Genomic DNA, 24,174 nt, shown 5'->3' with positions numbered 1-24,174 from the left:
GACGGTAAAAAAAATTAAGTCATTCTACCATTTTAACTTTTTGGACACAGATAGCATACGCTTTTTTATCTTTTCGAATTTTCATACATTGTTGTATATACCGTGTACATGTACTTCTCACAGACATCATTTTTGTATTACACATTTCTCTAATTCTGCGAATTAATAACCTTCAACTCTCATATCAACATTTATTTCCCTCTTGACTCTTGGAGTACATTTGATACAATATTAAAATATTTTTAAAAAATTATTAGTACCAACCGTATTTTAACATCATTAAAACACTTTTTTATTCCATCATCTGATAATTAATCTTACAATACTCAAACAGTTTTTTTCCAACAAATGTAAAAAAAACATCATTTTAAACATAAGCAACTTTTTCTTATATTAGAATATTAATAATCTAAAGCTAAAGTTAATCGTAAAGTAAAAAAAAAAAAACAAGACCCCCCCCCCCCAAAAAAAAAAGAATAATTAAAGTAGTACGATTTGAACACTTTCCTCAATAAATAGCCGTTTTAATAGATACTCGCTTATCACCACTCAGTCACACATATATGATTATTTAAATCGCATACCAGTTCTCTTTATTCAAGAAGTGTAACTGGTGAAGATTAACGCAACTAAATTTATTTTTTTAGGATTATGACCTCTGTGCTTTATATGTCATAAATATGCTGCATCACTTATTTTCTGCACAAACATCATCTGTTTTAATACCTGCCTCCCCTATATATTCTCATCGTATTTCTTTTCAAAAATGAAAGAAAAATGTTGGATGAACTTTCGTAATACCACTTTAGTATGAAAAGCTTCAGCATTTGTTCTTTTGATATACCGGGGGTATTATATTTGCTGATAAGATCATTGTATCGACCATCGAAGTGATGATCACCTTAAACGTGATTTTTTACATTTATTTTTAAATTAATTTGTTTGTTAAATGTTTCCCTCGTTTTAGAAATTGGCCGTATGTAGAACTTACTCTTGAATCAATCTTATATAGCTTAAGGTTTTTACCTCTATTCCCAACTAAATAATTAAAGCATGATTTTTCTCGAACATATTCTTGAATGTACAAGTACTCCTGGCTTTAGTTTCTTCTTAAATTCTGTTAATAATCAGCGAAGTATAAAGAAAGAGGCTTGGTAGAAGCGTGACTCAGTTGAACACGCTATTGATCTGAAGTAATCCAGTATGAGTGTGGTAATTCAAACTAATTTTCATTGTCGTGACTTTTATAAAATATAAAACTGACAAATGATTTTGAAGAATGACCTTTTTCCAAAGGGAGCTTTGTTTGTACTTTGTTTTGATTATCAGTAGTTTAACGATAACAACCAACTACCCCACTTGTCAAAACACCATTAAAGTTGCTTTGTAAGGTCCTTGTCACAGAGAATGGATATTGAGTTTCTTATGGCTTGCATGAGTTCTTTGCGAATCATCTTTCTCGGATTTGTTATGTGCAAATTATTCTTGATTTCATACTCTATTTTAATTCTCGAAATCCTTGCTTGAATGAGGTTTGACATTTCATGTTGATCAGTCATTTTACAATAAAGTAGCTCTCTTACATGTTCATAAGGACTGTCTTTGCACAAGTCTAGTGCTTTTTGATTTTTATTATTCGGTAGGTCTGGGTCCACGGAGTAAACCATAAAAATGGCCGAACGAACCATTACCTCTAGCTCTAATGCATTGATAGATTTATTAGTGGTTAGTGTTGACACTGCGTGGTGGATTGGAGAAAATCCATTATTATCAGTTTCTTGAAGGTTTTCTATCCTATCATGAATAAGAGCTAAACAAGTCAGAATCCTACTGTGTTTATCATGCTTTGCTGCTGTACTGATAGGAAATTCGCCATTATCGTTTTCTTTATGAATATTAATATGTTTTTTCCTTTGATTTGCATCTTTGATGAATCTTTTGACTCTGTTAACAGACTGAATATCAGATAACTCAGATTGCACCACTAGATGTAATATCGAATTTCCATCATGCATTTCATAATTGAGTACAATATCTTTGGTATTTTTCATATTTTCGCAAATTTGTTCTTTTGACATTTTTAGCAAATTTTCCTCTTTTGCACAAAGTTCACCAAAAACACTGAAATAAGTATGTAAATTTATGTCAATATCTTTTTCTTTCATCATTTCAAAGAGCAATATGGTTAGTATGGATAGTCCATGTTTGCTTATCCAGAAAGTAGGTGGCAAAGGAAATCCGGACGGTAGATCTGTCGTTGCAAGAAATGCAGTAAGGAAGGACTTTGTTTGTTCACTTAGATATCTGCAAAAACGTTCTGCATATGTGTGGCATTTAAGTGCTTTGCAGGCAAACACTTTAGAAACATTTCCTTTATTTACTTCTGATATAAAACGAGACACCAGTGCATCGCATTGGGTTTCTTCACACATAGAAAACTCACGAGTTTCTAGGATATCCAGTGGGAATACTTTGACTATATATTCAAAGTACTCTCTTAATAAGTAATCTCCTACAGCTTCGTATATAGTATTATGTTTAAATCTATAAATGTTTGATTTTTCTATGCCAGACAACAGTGTCCCCATGTAGTGAATTGCAATGTCTATTAATTTTGAAAAATTAAGTGGTTGTAATTGTTGAAGGTCATCGTCTAAGAAGTTTTTCATGAATTTCTTACATTCATCTTCAACTAATCCGACGTGCTCATCTCGATTTGTTGATCGATTTTTGAGTTCATTGAGAAAAAGAATCAAAAACAAAGTCTTTGTTCTTTGTGAACTATCGTTACTGATTTCGTGCGAGATTTCAGTCTGTAGATAAGTAATGGGATTAGAGAAAAAATTACTACCCATTGGTCTATAATTTTCATTACAAGCGAACAAATGTGCACAAAGTGGATATCCGATTGGTCCGTTTGATTGCCTGATATCCTCTCGAAATTTACTATTTTTATTCATGTCTTCAACTGGTGGTTTAATGTCTTTTACCTCCTCTGCATATTTCATTTGCCTCTCAAAAATTTCATCTTTTTCTGGATTTGTTAATTCCATATTTCTCATATTAACAATACAGCTAGATTTAAAAATCGGGGATGGTTTGCTCATATAAGCGCAAGCTGTTTCGATGATATTTTCCTTTGCTGTAATTAATAATCTAATTTTTCCTCCTGATATTGAAACAAAACCTTTTTCAGATTTTTGAATGGATTCATAAAAAATATTGTAAAAAACGTCCCACCATCGTTCTAATTCCTGGCTATACATGTACCCATCAAATATATTATCGATTAAAACAAGAGTATTTTTATCTGATTTCAAAAAGCTCATATCTTTCCAGGTATGAATCATGTGTTTTGTCCATGATTCGTAAGTCTTGTCCAACATCAAGTGTACTGCAGTGTTTGTTTTTCCACATCCAGGAAATCCAGTCATGATAGCTATGCCTTCTGTTTGTAGTAACTCTTTCACGTGTCGGAAAACTTTTGTTTCCACAAAATAGTTGTCAAATTGCTTAAATGACTCTAAATATTCCCGTGTTTTACCTGTTAAATGAAAAAAAAATTGTTGAAAAAGAGAAAAATCATCATCATCAATTGCCTTTGGGATCAAAATATCATTTAAAACTGTATTAAGGGATGAGACAAGTCCATGCAGATCTTACACAACTATATTTGAACGACAGTATAAGAAAAAAAAAACCAAAATTTAACACATGATTTTTTTTATTTACAGTTTGAGTGTTTCTGATTTTTTGAATAGCTTTAAACCTAAACTTTATTCATTTCTGTTATATCTATGACTAATTTTTTCATGTTATAGTGTATTGTAATTGCTTTAAAAATTTATATGTGCTGAAGTTTTCGTATGCCCTTTTGTCGTACATGTATAGACGTACGTGTTCCTTTGATTATCATTTCCTGAGCTTAAGGTATTTTTGTTACATGTACATTCAGAATAATTATACGGATTGGGTTATATATAAATGTACATTGTACATAAATCAGTCTTGTTTAAATCATCATTTCGTAAGTTCTATGGTCGATACAATGACCTTGTCAGCAAATACAATTTCATCATTGATTCAAATTCTGACGACTAACGTTTTTATACTAATTGTTATTCCATTATATATTCACTGAATTTACCACGGATTTTCCGTTATATTCCGATCATGACTAGGAGCACACGGAGGGTATGACCTGTCGGCAGGGGATGCTCAATCCTCCATGGTATCTGATCCCATCTCTCATATTTTGGAGGTCCGTGTTTGCACTGCTCCTGTTTTTGTATTGTTTTATGGATACTTGATCTTGAATGCTGTTCGTTATCTCCATATGTTTCATCCAAACAATCTCTTTCAAAATTCTTTAAAAAGCTCAAAAAAGAGAGTATTTGAGCGGTCAAAAGAAGTACTCACGCTCATTTTCCTCCGGTGCATTACCTGCAAAAAAAAAGTTATACACAAAATCACTGTCTGTCGTTTTTGTATTAAAATGCGTAAATCATTAAGGAAAAAATACCAGTTATCAAGAATTAGAGACAAATTCTAAATTAACATAATATATTGAATTTTATTATTATTTTAAATTATACTAAAACGAAAGCAGAAAATGATTTTTTTTTCTCTATAATTAATTTGAAATATATAAGTTATACCTTCATGACCCTCTAATGCCATTTCCAATAACAGTTTTCCTCTTATATTCGCTAAAACAGAATACATACTCGTATACCTGAATATTATGATCATTAAAATCATGTTAAACTTTATCATTTAAGTTAAATCTCAGAACATTTATTTGTCAAAATGAACTTTTGAATACCATTTTATCTACAAATAATGACCATCATGATATTTATCTGTCTTGACTTAATTATGGACAGATAAAACGCTTTTTTTAAATATCTTGAAATGAAAAAAAAAACAAACATAACAAACACAAGTCATGTATATATTTAAGTACCAGTCCACATAAAAATCAGACAAAACTGTAAAAAAGTGATACATGAAGGTTTTCAGAATTTTATGATTTTTCACTCATAGATTTATTTTGAAGTATGAACAACGTATGTAAAATGAAAAATGTTTCGAGTCATGGTAACCATGGAAACCCGGCCAAAGAAATTTCCTTAGCAACGGGCAGATTTTTTAGTGTTGAAGGACAAAAAATCACGTATCTCTGAGGCTTAAAATAACACGTAAATATCATGAGAATTATTCTTATTTATGGGTGTAATAAAGATACACATTTATTGTGTTCTAATAATGTAATAAAAATATTTAGGTCTTAAGTCAGTTCTGTGGTAGACATTGGAAGGTACACATGTTTTACAAGTTTTGCTGATTCAGCATTTTTCGTGATTTTGGCAATATTCAAGGCCAAATTTTAAAAATGGCCAGATTAATACAGTTGTTGCATGTATCTCACATAAAAGCAGAGGTATTTCTCTTTTAGAATTTGAAGTCAAATCCATGGGCTCTTTTGAAAATCGAATCTGTTGCCTAGCAACAAAAATGGGCTTTTTGATGCATAAAATGAAAAACAATGTAAAAAGTTTACGGAAAAATCAAATGAACGGTTATTTATGATAAACAAGATACAAATTTTAAAATAGTATAATTAAATTCGGTCTCCCTAGCACATTATTGAATATTGCATAATTCTTTATCTCCATAGCAACGACAGGTTCTCCATAGCAACAAGGCAAAGAAAGATAATTTTGGCGTGTATTCGTGTAATCTTATTAAGGCTTATTCAAAATAAGTCAGAAAAATCCGGTTGAGCAAAATTGACAATGAAATGTTGGTCAATCTTAATTTTTTTTCATCTTAAATCAACACATGGCAACGATTCCCAGTGCATGGCAACCAATGTACCCTATGCTTTCTGTAAAGAGATTTGACTTTTGGATCAGTGTTCGTCATGGAAATGAATATTAAATTAATGTGTTGATGATTGTATTTGTGGAGAGTGCTGGAACAATAACAATCAACTGTTGTCATGGCAACAACTACATGTGAGTGAATTTAAAATGGGGCGAGTTAAAAAAAACACAGTATAAATTCTTAAACAGAACTGTGACTGGGCGAATTTAAAACGGGGCAAAATTTCTTGTAAGTGTGAACGGGCAAAAATCATATGATACCAAATTAAGGATGTTTTCCATAGATAATGTTTTATGTAACTTGTACGATATTGTGGATTAGATTCAAGGCACTTACGGTGCATGGTTTCAATGGCTGCATTTTATTTCCGAAACTGTTTTCATTTCCGGTATTTTAAAGTTTTCATCTCTGACATTTTTCAAGCAGTACTTTTCTGCAATGAAAGTAGCTAGGATTTAAGACTTAACTCATGAAAAATATTACAGAATAAATCATGAATAAATCATTGAAATCCAAAATAAGCTTAATGAGTTTTGCAATTGATTGATTGATTGATTGTATATTGTTTAACGTCCCTTTCGAGAATTTTTCACTCATATGGAGACGTCACCGTATGCCGGTGAAGGGCTTCAAATTTTAACCTTTACTCGGAACTCAGGGCCATTGAGCAGTGAGGGATCTTTATCGTGCCAACGCCTGCCGCTGACACGGGGCCTCGGTTTTTAAGGTCTCATCCGAAGGGCCCGCAACTTTCACTTCAAAGTGACGAGCGCATGGCGAAGGAACAGTTGCTAACCATTTTAACGACTAGGTCAGTCGCGGCCGAGGTACAAACTCACGACCTCCCGATCACAGAGCGAGCGCTCTACCGACTGAGATACCGTGAACGTAGTTTTGCAATTGACTTTGGGTTATGTTTTAAACGAAAGGCCATGACATGGGGGGGGGGGGGGGGAGGTAGGTTCGATATTCAGTACCAAATTTTTTCGAAACAGCACCACTTTGAATTCCTAATTTTAATCCTATTCTGCAACATGTCTGTGGAAAGTGGGGGGCTAAACCTACACAGCAATGTTCAATGTCTATACTAGGAAAAGGCTAAGCCCCTAGCCCCCCGATTCCGACGCCTATGTAGTTTGGTAACTTTATAACCATAGACAGAGTAGGGGAATAAAAAAAATGTATTTCAACCACTCTAAGTAATATTCAGCATTACTCAGTAGTGTTCCCACCCCACAAGAACCCCTGACCCTCAGGTCCACACATTTCACAATTCTTGCTCATCATAAATGTTTGATTAACATCATGGAGTGGATTTCAAAGAAATAATTCATTTTTAGTATATAGTCAAAGACACCCCCCAACCCCAGCCCTCTATGATACCCCCGTTCCGGGGGGCTTGGAATTCACAGTTCTGGAAGAACGATCATAGCTATATCATAACTATATCATATGTTTGTAGTCAGTTTGTTAAATACCTGGGAGCAAAGAAGAAGATTACATGTAATTATCAAAGATTTTTTGCAATTTCACCATTTGATGATTAGAGCCCCACCCTAAGTAACACCAGAAATCCTGGTCCTTGCGCCATGAAATTCACAACCTGATCCTTTGGCCATGAAATTCACAATTTTCAAAGAGGCACTCTTCCTCATTGTAACTACGCTTGTAGTTAGTTGTTACCCAGGGACAGAGAAGAAGATTTTCCATTTTAAAAATGCATGTTTACTATATAATCAAAAGAGCCCTGCACCCTAACACCAGAACTCTTGGCCCCTGGGGGCACGAAGTTCACGATTTTAGATGAGGCACCCTTCCTCATCATAACTATGTATTTTTCAAAGAATTAATGCATGTTAACTATATAATCATTTAAGCCCCGTCCTAACACCAGAACCCCTGTCCAAAGGCCATGAAATTCATTACTGTATAGAACAGGAATTCTTTCTCATCGTAACTATGTACTTAATTAATTTTACCCAGGAACAGAGAAGAAGATTTTCAAAGAAATAATGTATTTTCAAAATATAATCTATTTAGCCCAGCCCTAGCATATAGAACCCCTGACCCTGGGGCAAAGAATTTTACTATTTTGATACTGTGTAGAGGACTCAATGCTTATTACAATCATTCCAACAGTTTCACTGCTTGATTTCTAGAAGTAAAGAAATGTTTAAAGACTGCATTAATTTTAGTGGTTTTGGTCCCAGCCCTCAGGCACCAGGGACCCTGAAATTCACAATTCTGTGTTCCTCTTTTACCCATAGATGGGTTATTTCAAATTTGGTTGAAATTGGTTCAGTGGTTCCAGAGAAGAAGCTAAAAATGTTCAAATGTTTACGACCGCCGAACGACCTACGACGACGAACGAACAGAGATACATATGTAGCAATAGGTCACCTGAAATTCTCAGAGGCACATCTCCCTTTTAAAGTGCAATTTTAAGTTTGAACTCAGATATGCAAGGATGGAAATTAAAAGGCATACAGAAACCACTTCTGGTAAATACAGACCCTTAGTAAGCAATTTCGGGGGTTGGGGTGGGGTGGGTGTTACAACCATATATTTTCAGTTTGGGCACTATCAACAACCGAAAATTCCTTGGCAAACAAACCAAAATAGAAGAACGTCAGATATTATTATTATTGAGGGGGCACATGTATATTGTAGTGAAGTTTTCAATAGTATTCTATAGCTAAGTATCGGCATGTAGCAGTGTCACAAGTTCAAGTTAATCCCCGAAGTCCGTGTTGATATGTTTAGAAACATAGCAGAATAGAAAATACAGTGAAAACTGTCCAATCCGTCCCCTCCCCCCCCCCCCGCTTCTTACACGGCCATAGGAAAAAACAATCATCGTTGAAGGAATTCTCAAAAGACAGTAGAATGTTTTTAATACGAAGACATCACAATCACGCCTGTACATGTAGCACAGGTAAAGATATTAATATAAGACGAGTATTATTGCTACTTGTATAAGTATGTATTGAATTATAAATATGTTTTTATTTTTTTAACATGAAATAAATTTAATTAAAATTTTTATTTCCAACTGTTTGGCAAGCAAAAGAATTGTCAGTAAGGGATGCTGCAGATATCCAAGAAATACAAAAAATGTCTAAAAATGAAATAAAATTGTCGGAATTGAAATTTTAAGCATGTCGGAAATCCTATGCAAAATACTGGAAATTAAATGCAGTGAAAGAAAACATGAATATGAAATGAGCAAGCACACAAAATTGTGTACACCTAATAAATCCCTTAACCCTGGTAATGTTTATCTAGCATATATTGTGTTCATTTGAGATAATTTCCATTTTTCAAAAGATAAGATATTTATAAGCTTGTATCTTTAACTTGTTGTTGGGAAGCTGACACTTATTCAGTTCACAAGGAATCTGTAGCTCTGGAGCTTCAAACGCTATTACCAAGAGAACAGGCCCATAGCAAAGCGTATCAAAGTAGTGGGAGCAACCCCCAACATCGCTCACCTGAGCACATGGGCTAGGTAAAAACAAATCAGCTCAGCACTCAAAAGTTTACTTGGGGAAGGGAGGGGGATGGACTTGAATTTTATACTTCTTGCCACCATATCAATATAAACTAGTGCTAGTTGTAACGGGGACCGTTACAGATGTTCCCCAAACGCTCCCCAACTCCCTTTTGATTCCATATTCCCTCTAAGCTTCATTAAAGAAGACAAACGCTATGCATTTGAGACTTTAACAACGTTTACCCAGAAGTGTACCAAGTTCATTCAAATTTTAGCATTGCACGCGTGCACAGGTGAATGCATGTGCGTAATGACCATATCATCTTGTCTAATCAATCTAATTAATAATGTATTATTGTAAAAACCAGAAAAGATGAAACTTATGTAGAAGCATCCTCAGGTAGTGTACATTCAAGTTTATTCAAGTCATGACCCCCGGTGGTAGGGTGGGGCCACAATGGTCGACCAACGTTTTAAATAGGAATATATAGGAAAAATCTTCTTCTTAATAACAGCAAAGCCATGATTGGTCATGTTTATATGGAAGCATCCTCAGGTAGTGTAGATTCAAGTTTGTGCAAATCATGACCCCTGGGGGTACAGCCACAATGAATGATCAAAGTTTTACATAGGAATATTTAAACAATAAAATGCTTTCTTTGTTTGTTATTACTGGAATTAACGGAAGCAGCTGTTGCAGAAAAAAACATTAATTCCAGTAATAACAAACAAAGAAAGACATTTTATTGTTTTTATTTATATCTGTTTAAATAATCATTTAAAGTAGGATTAAAAAGATTAATCATTGTATTAATGATGCGAACGTCTTTATACGTTTCATTGATGGAACAGCCACTGATCAAGAAATCTGTACAGACGACATGCCGAATGTAGTTCATGCAGTGATTAACGCAATGGGTTTTCTTAAGAAATAAAGGAGAAAATATTCAGCGGATGTAAATATATAGGAAAAAAATATAAAAATCTTGATTGGTCTTGTTCAAATGTTAGCATCCTCAGGTAGTTTAGATAAAGTCAAAATCATGACCCCCAGGATTGGGTGGGACCACAAAAGTACACTAGTGCTAATTGTAACGGGGACCGTTACAGATGTTCCCCAAACGCTCCCCAACTCCCTTTTGGTGCCATATTCCCTGTAAACTTCATTGAATAAGACAAACTCTATGCATCTGAGATTTTAACAACAATTACAAAGAAGTGTACAAAAATCATTTAAACTTTAGCATTGCATGCGTGCACATGTGAATGCATTTGCGTCATGACCATATCATCTTGTCTACACAATCTATATTTTTAATACACTAAATATTAAAGTATTTAATCCAAAATTATTTTAAAAAATACGCTCATTCAAGTGTATGTTTGATTTTACTCATTTCACGTGCACGCACGTGCATACATGAGCATGGTGACCATACCTTCTTGTAGAAGTCCATTACATCTATCTATGTTCTAAATTCCACCCCGTTTGGGTGAAAACTAAGGGAGTTATAGCTGTTTAAAGTTTCAGCCAATCAGATTGCAGCACATGTACACGCACGTGTATGCATGTGCATGGTGAACATACCTACTTGTAGAAGTTCATCATATCTATCTATGTTCCAAATCCCATCCTGTTTGGTAGAAAACCAAGGGAGTTATAGCTGTTTAATATTTTAGCCAATCAGATTGCAGCGCACGTGGATGCACGTGTTTTCATGATAATTGCTTTATTTCATGTTGTAGGATATCCTAATGCATGGCTATGTTCAAAATTTCAAAGGATTTCTTCAAAAAACAAGAAAGATATTGAGACTTTAGTTGCAGCCAATCAGAGCGAAGTGCACGTGCATGCGCGTGAGATCTTGCTATTTTCACCATGTCGTCATGTCTATACTACTAATATATCCTCACATTATGAGTTTCAAAGCATTTCATCTAAAAATAAAACAGTTGTGGCTATATCTATCATATTGGTCATTTCACGTGTTGCACGTGCACGCTCTTGCAAGCACGTGCGCGCAAAATGACCTTGATTCCGCAAATCTACATAACATGTCTACTAACCCTAAAAAGGTTTTACCTACATCGGACGAACAGTTTACAAGATCATTCCCGGACAAAAAAGTTCCAGGAAGAAGAAGAAGAAGAAGAAGAAGAAGAAGAAGAAAAATAATAACTAGTGCTAATTGTAACGGGGACCGTTACAGATGTTCCCCAAACGCGCCCCAACTTCCTTTTGGTACCATATTCCCTGTATGCTTTATGAAATAAGACAAACTCTATGCATTTGAGACTTTAACAACGTTTACCCAGAAGTGTACCAAGTTCATTCAAATTTTAGCATTGCACGCGTGCGCATGTGAATGCATGTGCGTAACGACCATATCATCTTGTCTACACAATCTATATATTTTAATATACAAAATATTAAAGTATTTAATCCAAAAGTATTTAAAAATTCGCTCATTCAAGTGTATTTTTGATTTTACTCATTTCACGTGCACGCACGTGCATACATAGGCATGGTAACCCTACCTTCTTGTAGAAGTTCATTACATCTACCTATGTTCCAAATCCCACCCCCTTTGGTTGAAAACCAAAGTAGTTATAGCTGTTTAAAGTTTAAGCCAATCAGATTGCAGCGCACGTACACGCACGTGTTTGCATGTGCATGGTGACCATACCATCTTGTAGAAGTCCATTATATCTATCTATGTTCCAAATCCCATCCTGTTTGGTTGAAAACCAAGGGAGTTATAGCTATTTAAAGTTTAAGCCAATCAGATTGCAGCGCACGTGCATGCACGTGTTTTCATGATAATTACTATATATCATATTGTAGGATACCCTAACGCATGGCTATGTTCAAAATTTCAAAGGAGTTTGTCAAAAAACAAGAAAGATATTGAGGCTTTAGTTTCAGCCAATCAGAGCGAAGCGCACGTGCATGCGCGTGAGATCTTGCTATTTTGACCATGTCATATTGTCTATACTACTAATATATCCGTATATTATGAGTTTCAAAGCATTTCATCAAAAATGTAAAAAGTTACGCGTATATCAATTAAATCGGTCATTTCACTTTTGCACGTGCACGCTCTTGCAAGCACGTGCACGCAAAATGACCTTCGTTCCGCAAATCTACATAACATGCCTACTGACCCTAAAAAGGTTTCCCCTTAATCGGATGAGTAGTTTACAAGATCACTCCCGGACAAAAAAGTACCCAGGAAGAAGAAGAAGAAGAAGTAGAAGAAAAATAATAATAATAAGAAACAGAGTAAAAACAATATGTTCCCCAACTTCGTTTGGGGAACATAATAATAATAAGAAACAGAGTAAAAACAATATGTTCCCCAACTTCGTTTGGGGAACATAATAACTTAATCGGAATAAAGCCACAGTTATTCAAAAAATATGTAAACACCCTTAGTTAGTGTAGATTCAAGTATGCAAAGATTCAAGTTTGTTCAAATCACCCTCCCCTTTTAGGATCGGGACTACTTACGCATTTACTGAATTGATTTTTCCTAGCCACAGTGCTCAGGAGAGCGATGTGGCCCATGGGCCCCGTGTTACATGGATGAGTTCGATGTCAATTGTTTTGTTTTTGTTGCATAATATTTCCATTTTAAGATATGAACTAACCGGATACATGAAGATGACCCTCTGACCATCGTTTGCATAATTTTTTGAAATATGTTTGCACTACATTAATGCAAATCTAACCAAACAACATACAAAAATAAAGTTTCTACTTGTGTAACTAGCCATGTTTTAAATTCATTTGTATTTGATCTAGCTTTGGACATCTTGCAATATTTCTTTCAAATGGTGTACACTTCAATTTTACGTAAATAACCGTAACTGACTGCCATGCGACTTTTCTTATTTTGATTTATTTTAATGTGCCGCGTCGCCCTCATGGAGCAGTGGTAAGAGCGTCTTCAATAGAGTCACGAAGTAAGGAGCTGATCCTTACGTCGCGGGTTCGAATCCCACTGTGGGACGCAGTAGGTGCTACCTTTGAGCTACCGCGACGGGTTCTTTTCGTTTGGAAAAAAAACCTCTCCAATCTATGACAAGTATCAATAGAATAATTAAAACCTGATCTTCCTATTCAATTGGAAATATCATTGGAAATGTTTCCATAGTGACGTTATTCATTTTATTTATCTATTTATTTTCATGAGGAATTAATTCATACATTGTAATACTTTCTGAGAAATCTGTGACGAGTGCCTAATCTTTCAATATTATGAATAACGACTACAGAGTATCCCAAACTGAAAACGTAACATTGTTTGCTATGTGCTAGAAATAGTTGTTATGGATTAAATGAGTTTAAAAATACTTTCGAAAAACAAACATTTCAACATCATTTTTTTCTTCATGACGTGATTTAGATAAAGATTTACAGGTAACATGAATATGCGTCAGACTTTCTATGTGTCGTTGCTAGGGGAGTGGTGTTGTTGCTATGGAAAAAGTCATTGAACAATATTCAATAACTTCATACAACATTTTAAAGTCTTTCCGAATTATCAACATGCAGTTATCAGCATATTACTTGAATATCCCTTTCCATGACAAACAATACAACCCCAAAGTCAAATCTGTTTTACAGGAGACATAGGAACTTTGGTTGTCATGTACACGGAATCCTTGCCATATGGGTTGATTAAGTACCAAAAAAAAATAACAATAAAACCAACATTTCATTGTCAATTTTGCTCAACCGGATTTTTCTGACTTATTTAAATAAGCCTTAATAAGATTACACGAATACACGCCAAAATTACCTTTCTTTGCCTTGTTGCTATGGAGAACCTGCCGTTGCTATGGAGATAAAGAATTATGCAATATTCAGTTATGTGCTAGGGAGACCGAATTTAATTATACTATTTTAAAATTTGTATCTCGTTTATCATAAATAACCGTTCACTTGATTTTTCCGTAAACTTTTTACATTGTTTTCATTTATGCATCAAAAAGCCCATTTTTGTTGCTAGGCAACAGATTTGATTTTCAAAAGAGCCCATGGATTTGACTTCAAATTCTAAAAGAGAAATACCTCTGCTTTTATGTGAGATACATGCAACAACTGTATTAATCTGGCCATTTTTAAAATTTGGCCTTGAATATTGCCAAAATCACGAAAAATGCTGAATCAGCAAAACTTGTAAAACATGTGTACCTTCCAATATCTACCATAGAACTGACTTAAGACCTAAATATTTTTTATTACATTATTAGACCACAATAAATGTGTATCTTTATTACAACCATAAGTAAGAATGATTCTCATGGTATTTACGTGTTATTTTAAGCCTCAAAGATAGGTAATTTTTTGTCCTTCAACACTGAAAAATCCGCCCGTTGCTAAGGAAATTTCTTTGGCCGGGTTTCCATGGTTACCATGACTCAAAACATTTTTCATTTTACATACGTTGTTCATACTTCAAAATAAATCTATGAGTGAAAAATCATCAAATTCTGAGAACCTTCATATATCACCCTTTGTCTGATTTTTATGTGGACTGGTACTTAAGTAAAATTAAAGGTTCAATTGTATAGATTATTACTTTTTATCAATTTTTTAAAATGATTCTATGCTACAGAGTAACAGGGAACTGTACTTGCAGGTAGAGTATTAGAAATTTTCAATATTTTTAAAACATATTTTTCGCATCATTTACTACCAAAAATAGCACCCAAAGTATTCCAGACAGCATTTTCATGTGGATCTACATGTAGAGTATGTACATGTATCTTGAAGCATACCTGATAAATCAGTGAATGAGTCTGTTGAAATTAAAGCTGAAACAAAGCAAAACTTTATAACATATTTCTGGTAAATGGGTGTAAACAACTTAAATATTTTTTTTAACTTCTTTCACTTTTAATCCATTTTCATTTAAAAACGATTTTTATTTCCTTTATAAAATGTTATTTAAAATGATATATATCTTACATTTGCTGTCATCACTTGTGTCTCCATCTGTTAATAATGTAAAGATGCATTCTAGAACTTTTTCGACTCATTACAAAGATTCTTAGTCATAATAAGGAAAACAAGTAGAAATGATTTACTATTACGTTTTCTTTTTTTTCAGAAATAATGTTTAGAATGAAAAAGAATTCTAGTGCAGAATTCTAGATCTAGTATATAAAAAGAAAAAATAAACTTGATCCTTTATTTGTAGACAAAAATAATATTCATGATTTCTGAAAAAAATATAAAAAGTAGATCTGTGCTGCTTATCGCTTGAAAAATAATTTTTATATCTTTATAAACAGAAAACACGAGACCCATAGTCTACATTATTAAGCTAGGTTTTGACGGAGGTCACGATGTCCAAAATTTTATTCTTACTATTGCGCCAAAACTATGTGAGGTATAAATTAAAAACTTTTACATGTTATACATGTAAATAAATCATAAATTAACAGATATAAATTAGATAGATAATTTTCTAATTAACATATTGACCTTTGACAAACTCTTAAACTTAAGTTTTCCCGCCAACAATCGAAATCTTAGTTACCTCGTTTGTGTTGTGTTAGATATATATACATCACTATGATACATCTAACTATAATAAATTATTATTTTTTAAAAAGTCTGAACAAAAATGTTACGGGAATAAAAAAAATAGATTTAATGTAACTTAAATCTGCTTTTATGAAGTACTTTATTCAAATTGCAACTAGACATAGTAACAAAATCTACGATACCATTTTAAATTAATTACTTTTTTAGAAGACGTTACTAAATAACAAGTACATTTGCATGATATATAAAATACTAATAATAATGATAATATCTAATTAAGGGTAAAAATTGAGACTTTTGTTTAAGCATTTTTCATTTAACGCCATTTTACTTTAAATCGGACGATATGCGGTCTGCGAAGTAACAGATTGTAGCTAAAAATCATGTCAAAAGAGTAAGTCTTCACACTTGCCGAACTTTTGTGAATGCGGAGTTACGCTCGTAAGAACTTGAAAATGTTGACAGTCTACCTTAAACTACTCAAGCAGTTAGCAAACTAGTTGTCAAATGTTATGGATGCGTTTACATACATGGAAAAGACACAACAAACCATGTATGAAATAAAAATGCAGAATATTCATGAGAAACAATCTCCATAATGTTTTAAGCTTAACAGTGTTGTTAACCGTACTCCGTGATGACAAATCATATTGTTGTTGAAGTTGACTAGCATAAGTAATGATTTTAATAAAATGAAATGAAACTTACTAAAAATTAAAAATTGCTGATATTTAATTTTGTTAAAGAAAATGATGGTGAGAATGTATTTTTGTACAATCCTTGTAATAATAACATCTTATAACATATTCATGTAATTATTTATCTTTCTTAAATGTTAAAGGTAACAAAGATCCGCTCAAACTTCAACCGCATGTTTAAGTGTATGAGAGAGAGAGAGAGAGAAAGAGAAATGATAATTAAAACGTACCTTTACTTTCTTGCAATTTTGCTTTACAATTATAACTTGGGTTCTTTCCTTTATCGTCTGAATGAATAAAACGATACATTTGAGTATTCCTAATGATACAGCTTATTTAAATAATTGGTTGTTGTAATTATCAAGTATTTACATTGTAATCATAATCTCCTTATTACATTTCCAATTGCTAAAAATAATTATGCAATGATTTTGGGGTTTTTTTCCAAATTATTTTTTATTCGCAATTTCGAAAAAAAAATCTTTTCTGTTTGAAATGAAAAAATAAGTATACATTTCTTGTCCATCTAGTTTATAATAAAGCTTTAAGAGGAATAAATCAGAAATTTCATACTTGTAAATGAATTGTTTGAAAGCAAAATTTATTACAAATGTGTGTTATGTTGTTTATAAAGGTAACGTAATAGTTTCCTAAATATTGATATTGTCTGAGAACACTGTACTGTAAAGATGATACATAAATAGAACAGGCATTGCACATGGGTATTGCATATTCCTACATTTGTTCTATCTGTTCATGCTCTTAGTTTCTTCATACAAAATTATTAAATCGTGTTCAATTTGTTTCACATCCCTCAATTGAAGTTGATATCAGAAATTCAATTATTGCTTTATCTCTGTTGGAGTTTAAAAATACTATATGCACCTTTTAACTCCTCACCCCCTGTGATCTCAGTTTCCAACTCTTTCAGCATTGCCAACCTCTCTAAAATTATATACGAGATAAGCATTTTTTCTGCATAAGATTTATGAGCAAAAATGTAAGCAAGACGTTACATATTTATCAACAAATATGTTTTGTAATTGATAAATGCCAGAATTATGCTTTGCGTGTATTGAAACCTAAAATCATTTACGATATTTTAACAAATAATATTGATACAGAGTTCTGTGATGTGTTTGATTTAAAGTTATGAATTCTGATCTCTTTATTGATAAGATAACAAATGTGTAATTTTTACTTGTACATTTTCTGACAAATAAATGATACCTTGATTGCTTTCATCATTCCCTGCTTCTCTTGTTGATTCTGTTTAAAAGTAATTTTAAGAATTTATTACATTAATCAATATCTATCAGCAACACATAATATCTGTTATTTTTCTCCCAAAAAATTAAAAACATTGCTTTATTGCTCTTTTATTTTTTCGAAGTCATTCGAACGATATTTCCCTTCCTCTGGAAACATCAACATAAGAACAGTGGTATTACAGAGGTGTTTTTTTTTTTCAGATACCTTTTCTCCAACATGGAATCCTTTTTGAGTGACGTTTAAAATCTGAAAATAAGTACAATCAGTATTATAATTCTTTAACACATGTGTAAAGAATATTGTGAATTTTCTTTAAATATATATATTCATTAAGGTGACCCACAGATGAATCACGTCCACAGAAAAGCATATCAAACAAGCACGAAAGCCAAAAGAAAGGTCTAAATTTATTAAATAAGACCATCTTTAAAATTTTGATGAGTTGCCCTCTCCCGACCTCCAGACTAGAAATGACGCGAGTCAAAACTTTTTTTTTTTACATTTCAGGACACGATATTTCTTCTTTTTATTCCCTTTATTTTGCCGACAAATACAAAATTTCTTCTAAAACGATCTTCCCGTCGATCGTCTCAAAACGTTTAACCTGATTCAAGAGATGGCAAACAAACATAATTTAAAATATAGACTTTTTTAAACAAAATTAACACAACAAAATTTTAAGTGACGAAGACCAAGCCGCAAGTTTCTTGTATCACTTTTTTTTACAAATACACACGATAAAAAACTAATATCCAAATTGTATTTCCTTTAAAACTATAGTCATTCATGGAATGTAATAATTTCAAAGACTTCATTATGTTACTTATATTTACAAGAAAAAATAGTTAAAGTTAGTTTTTATGCAAGGCGTTATTAGTGCAGCCATTTATTACAGAATATCATAATACATATGATTAAATTATCATTGTTCCCAAAAACGTCATATTATTTTAACTTTTAGCATGTTGAAGTCGGCACTTTTATCATATTTGTTTTTAGAAACATCAAGTCGATATGCTTTTCAGAATTTGTAAATAGTAACACCAGCCTATATGCTACTAAAAACTTGATCATAAGGATTGTGATAAAGATTTAACCAGTTAGAGAGCTTAAATTATTGGGTATTATAATATTTATATATAAGCTTACAGCAGGCAATAAAGGTGGCGGCTGCAAGGAAAAGCATCAAAATGGCGGAAATTGTGACGCCAATAATTACATCAGTCCTGAAATTTTGCAAATAACATATAAGACATTAATTAAAGTTTGTGCTAACACTCATATCATTATTTCAGACTTATTGTAATAAAAAAAGTTGTACTGTTTAATTATCTTTAGTTTGATTTTACTTACGAAGGGGTTTCTTTTTTGCTAGCATCAAGAGTTGTATTATTGCTTGTTGACAAAATCGGTACTTCAATCACGCTAGGATAGGTTGATGAAATTACATCCGAAACTGGAGACATTTTTATTTGATCATAACAGGCATGGTCTTTTGAAATAAAATAAATGTATATTTGAATGGATCTAAGAAGCCGTGACAGCTGACTATTTAAGCTTAATTATGATTTTTATCAAAACAAAATCTAAATGAAATAATGAAGAAACTTACACAGATATGCATCAGTTGATATGTAGCGCGTTTTACATGGAGGCTCAAACTTACTGCAGTCTAGAGAGTAGTGGTCCTGAATTATTCCACCCTTAACGTTGAATTCTGGACAATAACCTTTAAAGGTAAAACAATCAAAATTAACCAGAAGATTTTTATGTAAAAAAAAAAATACATTGGTTTTAAACAGGATTAAAACAGTAATACAGCTACTTCTGATGACAAAACATTAAGAAAGAATGTTTTATAAAATTAAAATCTGACCTACGTGAACAATATATAAATTTGATTTTATTTTAAGAAATGTTATTCCTCTACATGTAGTTTAGAGCTTCAGAAAGCTAAATTAACTAATAATTTTTATTATATTCGATACAAAAAGGAACTTCCATTTTTTTTTTTTGTGTACCGGTAGTTTTGTAAATAAACGTTTCAAAGAGATTGACTTCATAATGTATTTATCAATAAGACTTGTTCATGCTTCTAAGGGCGATTCATATAATATATTATGTATAGTTGACGAGTGTTTCTCGAAAAAAAACTTTCTCACATGAAAATCGTAAACTGCAAATATTAATTTCACACATTCCTAGACTTTTAGTATGAAATTAAATTAATTATAATAAAAAAATTATTCAACATTACATTGGTATGAAAATAAATACATGTATAACCTACCAAGAATATAACGTGTTGGGGCACATACTTCCAATAGTTTGTTTTGTAGCTCATTCATTACACAGTGATATTGAAATTTCGATGGATCCGAGCAGTTCTGTTTTTGTGCGAACTGCTTACAATTCTTTAAATCTGAAGCTTTATCTCGCTCTTCTTTTGTTATTGGACAGGATGCGACAGTTTTAACAGTATTTACCGCCCACGGACAATAAATGTTGGTGGAAGTGTGAACATTCTGGAAAGAGATGCACATTCTTTTTGAAAAATACAGAAAAAATAATTTATTGTTTTTGGACTCATATCATTTTTATTGTTGCCCATTTTCGTACCACAACATAGCAAATAAGCAAAAAAATTGCTACAGGTTTTCCATGTCTTTTCGCCATAAGTCCTTCCAAGTTTAGTGGATTGGCATCAACAGTGTATTCTGAAAATAGATAAAAATAATAATTAACATGTGAATGAAAATAATGTGTCATTGTAAAACAAATCATTTCAAAAGTATTTGAATATTATTGACAAGGAGAATGGGAACAAATATAATGAGCAATATTGGGAACTAAGCGGTTAAATGATCTTCAGGTCTAACAAAGGGCTGAAATTATATTTGTAAATTTTCGAACTCAAACATTTTGATGTCGTCCATTTGTCAAGCAGAAATAGTATTACTAGAGATACATGTACTCTAAGCAATGAGCTCACTAAAAGCCACCCGCCAATCATATTGCTAAAATGGTAAAAAACATGTTTTGGTCGGAGAGACCCGAAATAAGTGACAGGTCAAAAAGTAAAATAAAAAGTGCATACATCTACTGGTATAATGTAAGAAAGAATCTGTGAAAATATACTTAAATTTATTCAGTGGTATAGAAGGAGTCGCAGACAGGAGTGGGTACCCTTTAATATCATAAAAAAGAATGGTCGTGTCCATATTTTAATCTAGGAAACATATGTGTCCTATAAAGGTGTGCCTACAATCGTACCCCATAACAAAGATTATGTGAAAGTCTTATGAAATTTAATTCAGTGGGAAAGGATGACTTGCAGATAAGAGATTGGTACCATTAAACGTTACAGACGGGACGGACATCACTATATACCCTTCCACTTTTCAAGCGGGGGTGTAATTAAAATGGACCAATGATTGCATAAACTGTGCATGAGAAAGAGCGTGGGTCATGTTGTAAACTTTGAAAGCTTACATTATATCTTATGATAACGAGTTTAACACATATATGTGCTGTTGGTTTGTTTACACAACAGATAGATATAACATATTAGTATAGTAATTAAGGCGGTAACCCTTTTTGTTATTCTTAGGTTTCTTTTCCACTTTTCTGGTCATTTTTTTTCTTGCCGATTTTGTGCACACGATTTCGTGAAAACGGATCAATGGATTTTAATGAAACTGTCAAGACTTATGTAACATTACTTAAACTTTATATATATTTTTTTATTTGATGACGTCACTTCCGGTTCGAAGATATTGTTGATTATATTTTTTGAAGGGTCAGGTTGTCAGCAGACTTTCTAACAAATGGCTCTAGATAGAAACATAAAAATTTCAGGTATGATAATCCTAAGTCTATAGATATGCGTAAAGTATTTTATTTCTAACGGAAGTGCCGCACATCGGCTCTCACTTTGGCCTAAAAATAGTCCTATTGCGAATTTCCAAATTTGTAACACCTTTTCTACGATATCTTTCTATCTGAAAATATATCGTTAAAATGTATAGACGAAAAGAAGTGTAGAATTTCAAGATCGTTCAAATGATATCTCGAAAAAGGACTGGCTCCATAAAAAGGGGATCAAGCGGGGCTATAAATTTTTTTTCTGATATCTTAAAAAGTATTGATAATTTGTAATCAACCAAAGAAGCATAGTTGTTCAACATGTTAAGTTAAATCTATTGAGATCATCAAACTACGCCCGACTTCAGTTCAATCTGGAAGTGTTTAAAATGCATTTTTTCTGCTTTTAGACACAGTTTCGGGAAATATCTGTCACTGGAAGGATAAACCTTTACTTTTCGTCCATCGACGTCACTTCCGGTCAAACCGGAAGTAGCCAAAAATCGCTTTCTTTTGCAATAATCAACATATATTTGGATGATTAAGATCAATGGAGATTAGATCATTACTCATTTTCTTTTTAATTCCAATCAACTTCCGGTAAACAGGACGGAAGACCTACTCGTTGCTTTGCAACGAGGTTTGCTCTAATTTATCTTAATGTTTCATAGATTTTATCGACAAAAATATAAAGATTAGATGGAATAAATTATCTTATTATGATCTCCACTCTAAGTAAAAAGGAAAACTTGTTCTGTAAGAAAGAATCACAGATGCCTGGTTTTAAGTTTTGAGGATGTATTAATACTTGTTCACAGATATTTCTGCAGATTGTAACGGATGTACGTGAGATAAAGCAATTGGGGAAAATTTGTTTTGTAATACATAAAATACTTTAACATTTGCATGCTAATTAAAACATAGTGTGTGGTGAATAACTGAATATATAAAACGACTTTTGGACAAAAATGAGAGAAAACCTTCGAACAAATATGAACATGAAAACATCCAATCGATGTTACCCTAAAGACTTGTTCTTTAATGTATACTATCTGCTTAAATAAAAAAAAATTGGATAGTTGGTTTTTGTTGTTTTTTCATTAAAATAAAAACCAAATTGTTGTCTAGTAGTATTAAGGAAGAACAAATATAATGAAAAGAAATTAAGCCGCAAATGTATGCAAGATCATTGTGTGGCATAGTGCCGAGAAATTATAGAAAAGATTTTTAATTTCTACTGGACCTAAAAATTAAGATGTTTGATGAAATATATTATCAAGAAAGAAATTCCCGAACCATGGGTCTTATATAAACCGAAAGTAGACCTATGACCTCAAATATTAATCTTTTTAAATCAAATTCCTTTCCCTTAAAACACAAGATGTCCGAATGAATTTCACTTACAGAGGTGGGGAAAATGGTGCAGGAAATAAACGTTTTTCTATACTTATTAACAAATACTTACGTATCGAAGTGCATATACAAAAGATGTAAGTGCCCATGAACTTGATTCACAGGTAGATATAAGACGTAACCAACACGCATTTAAATAACAGGTTAGCATATGAATATATAGAAGGGCACATATCTCGAATATTCTATTTAAATCTATAAGACGTCACGCATTAGTATTTGCATTTCAACAGGTAGATGCATTTACTTTCAAGTACGATGATTTATGGGATTTTGAACAGTGTATATTTTTTAAAACTTTAATATTTATGAGCCCGTTTACTTATTTCAATTACCCGATCTCTACATTAACAGTATATGTTTCACTCAAAATTGAAGTACACGTTATTTCATAAATAAGTTGTATTCATAAATCAGTATTATGTGGTACTGTAACTTGTAAGCTGCAGACAAAGGTTATGATACTAAGCGCTTTACGCATAAGATTTCCTCTTATATGTTTGCATATTTTATTCTAGGAAAATAGAGTTTTTTTTATTAAAGAAATGAAATGAGTTTCATTTCTAAGAAAGAAATTCTTCAAAATCATAGGTCCGTTTTGAATATTTTTAAAAATCCTTACATACAAAGATACATAGCGGATTCCAGTAAATAATCAACTACGTGTAATCCTTTTTCTTTACTCCTCACTAAGATATTACATGTAATAGTAGTGAAAGAGAAACTTCAAGAGCACTGTGCAACAATAGTTTAAAGAAGTGGTATAAATCAGATGTGGATACTCAAAAATTCCAAAAAAGCTTCTGGACAATATATCATCTCAAGATTTCGCCGAAATCAAAAGCTTAAAAACTTGACGACTTTTACATTTTATACACAACCATTCCCCACGAAAATTAAAGTCCAGTCTATTTGATATCATTGACAGCTTTGTCAATAAAAATGAAGCTCGTAAAGTACGAGGGTTGATCCAAAAGTAATGTCAC

The 24,174-nt window shown here is 32.6% G+C and overlaps 2 protein-coding genes across 2 annotated transcripts; both read right to left on the bottom strand.

Moving 5' to 3' along the window:
• Positions 1 to 1,077: 1,077 nt before the first annotated feature.
• LOC134256309 (uncharacterized) lies at positions 1,078 to 16,922 on the bottom strand. The gene is made up of 6 exons (XM_062738965.1): positions 16,870 to 16,922; positions 15,360 to 15,386; positions 15,170 to 15,205; positions 4,659 to 4,709; positions 4,420 to 4,443; positions 1,078 to 3,544 (listed from the first exon to the last, which is right to left on the bottom strand). The coding sequence occupies exons 4-6, from the start codon at positions 4,678 to 4,680 to the stop codon at positions 1,374 to 1,376; spliced, it is 2,217 nt and encodes a 738-aa protein (XP_062594949.1). The 5' UTR covers positions 4,681 to 4,709; positions 15,170 to 15,205; positions 15,360 to 15,386; positions 16,870 to 16,922; the 3' UTR covers positions 1,078 to 1,373.
• A 567-nt stretch (positions 16,923 to 17,489) lies between these two features.
• LOC134256312 (uncharacterized) lies at positions 17,490 to 23,308 on the bottom strand. Its single transcript, XM_062738968.1, has 9 exons — positions 23,241 to 23,308; positions 20,531 to 20,628; positions 20,202 to 20,436; positions 19,524 to 19,640; positions 19,265 to 19,403; positions 19,061 to 19,137; positions 18,116 to 18,157; positions 17,870 to 17,908; positions 17,490 to 17,584 (listed from the first exon to the last, which is right to left on the bottom strand). The coding sequence occupies exons 1-9, from the start codon at positions 23,275 to 23,277 to the stop codon at positions 17,490 to 17,492; spliced, it is 879 nt and encodes a 292-aa protein (XP_062594952.1). The 5' UTR covers positions 23,278 to 23,308.
• Positions 23,309 to 24,174: the final 866 nt, after the last annotated feature.

This window comes from Saccostrea cucullata, unplaced genomic scaffold (assembly GCF_032062105.1).
Source record: "Saccostrea cucullata isolate Sc308-1 unplaced genomic scaffold, CSIRO_AGI_Scuc_v1 ctg911, whole genome shotgun sequence".
Classification (NCBI taxonomy): Eukaryota; Metazoa; Mollusca; class Bivalvia; order Ostreida; family Ostreidae; genus Saccostrea; species Saccostrea cuccullata.
The sequence above is the reverse complement of the archived record's forward strand: the minus strand, read 5'-3'. Positions and strand labels throughout refer to the sequence as shown.

Bases quoted from the DNA above. Each gene is read 5' to 3' on its own strand.
- LOC134256309 (XM_062738965.1), bottom strand. From the start codon at position 4,680: ATGGCATTAGAGGGTCATGAAG. The intron at 4,444-4,658 runs GTATAACTTATA...TTTTTTTTGCAG, and splicing joins GGCATTAGAGGGTCATGAAG to GTAATGCACCGGAGGAAAAT. The intron at 3,545-4,419 runs GTGAGTACTTCT...TTCATTTAACAG, and splicing joins TGCACCGGAGGAAAATGAGC to GTAAAACACGGGAATATTTA.
- LOC134256312 (XM_062738968.1), bottom strand. From the start codon at position 23,277: ATGGGCACTTACATCTTTTGTATATGCACTTCGATAC. The intron at 19,138-19,264 runs GTAAGTAAAATC...GCAAAATTTCAG, and splicing joins AGCAAAAAAGAAACCCCTTC to GACTGATGTAATTATTGGCG. The intron at 17,909-18,115 runs GTATCTGAAAAA...ACTTTTAAACAG, and splicing joins GATTCCATGTTGGAGAAAAG to AATCAACAAGAGAAGCAGGG.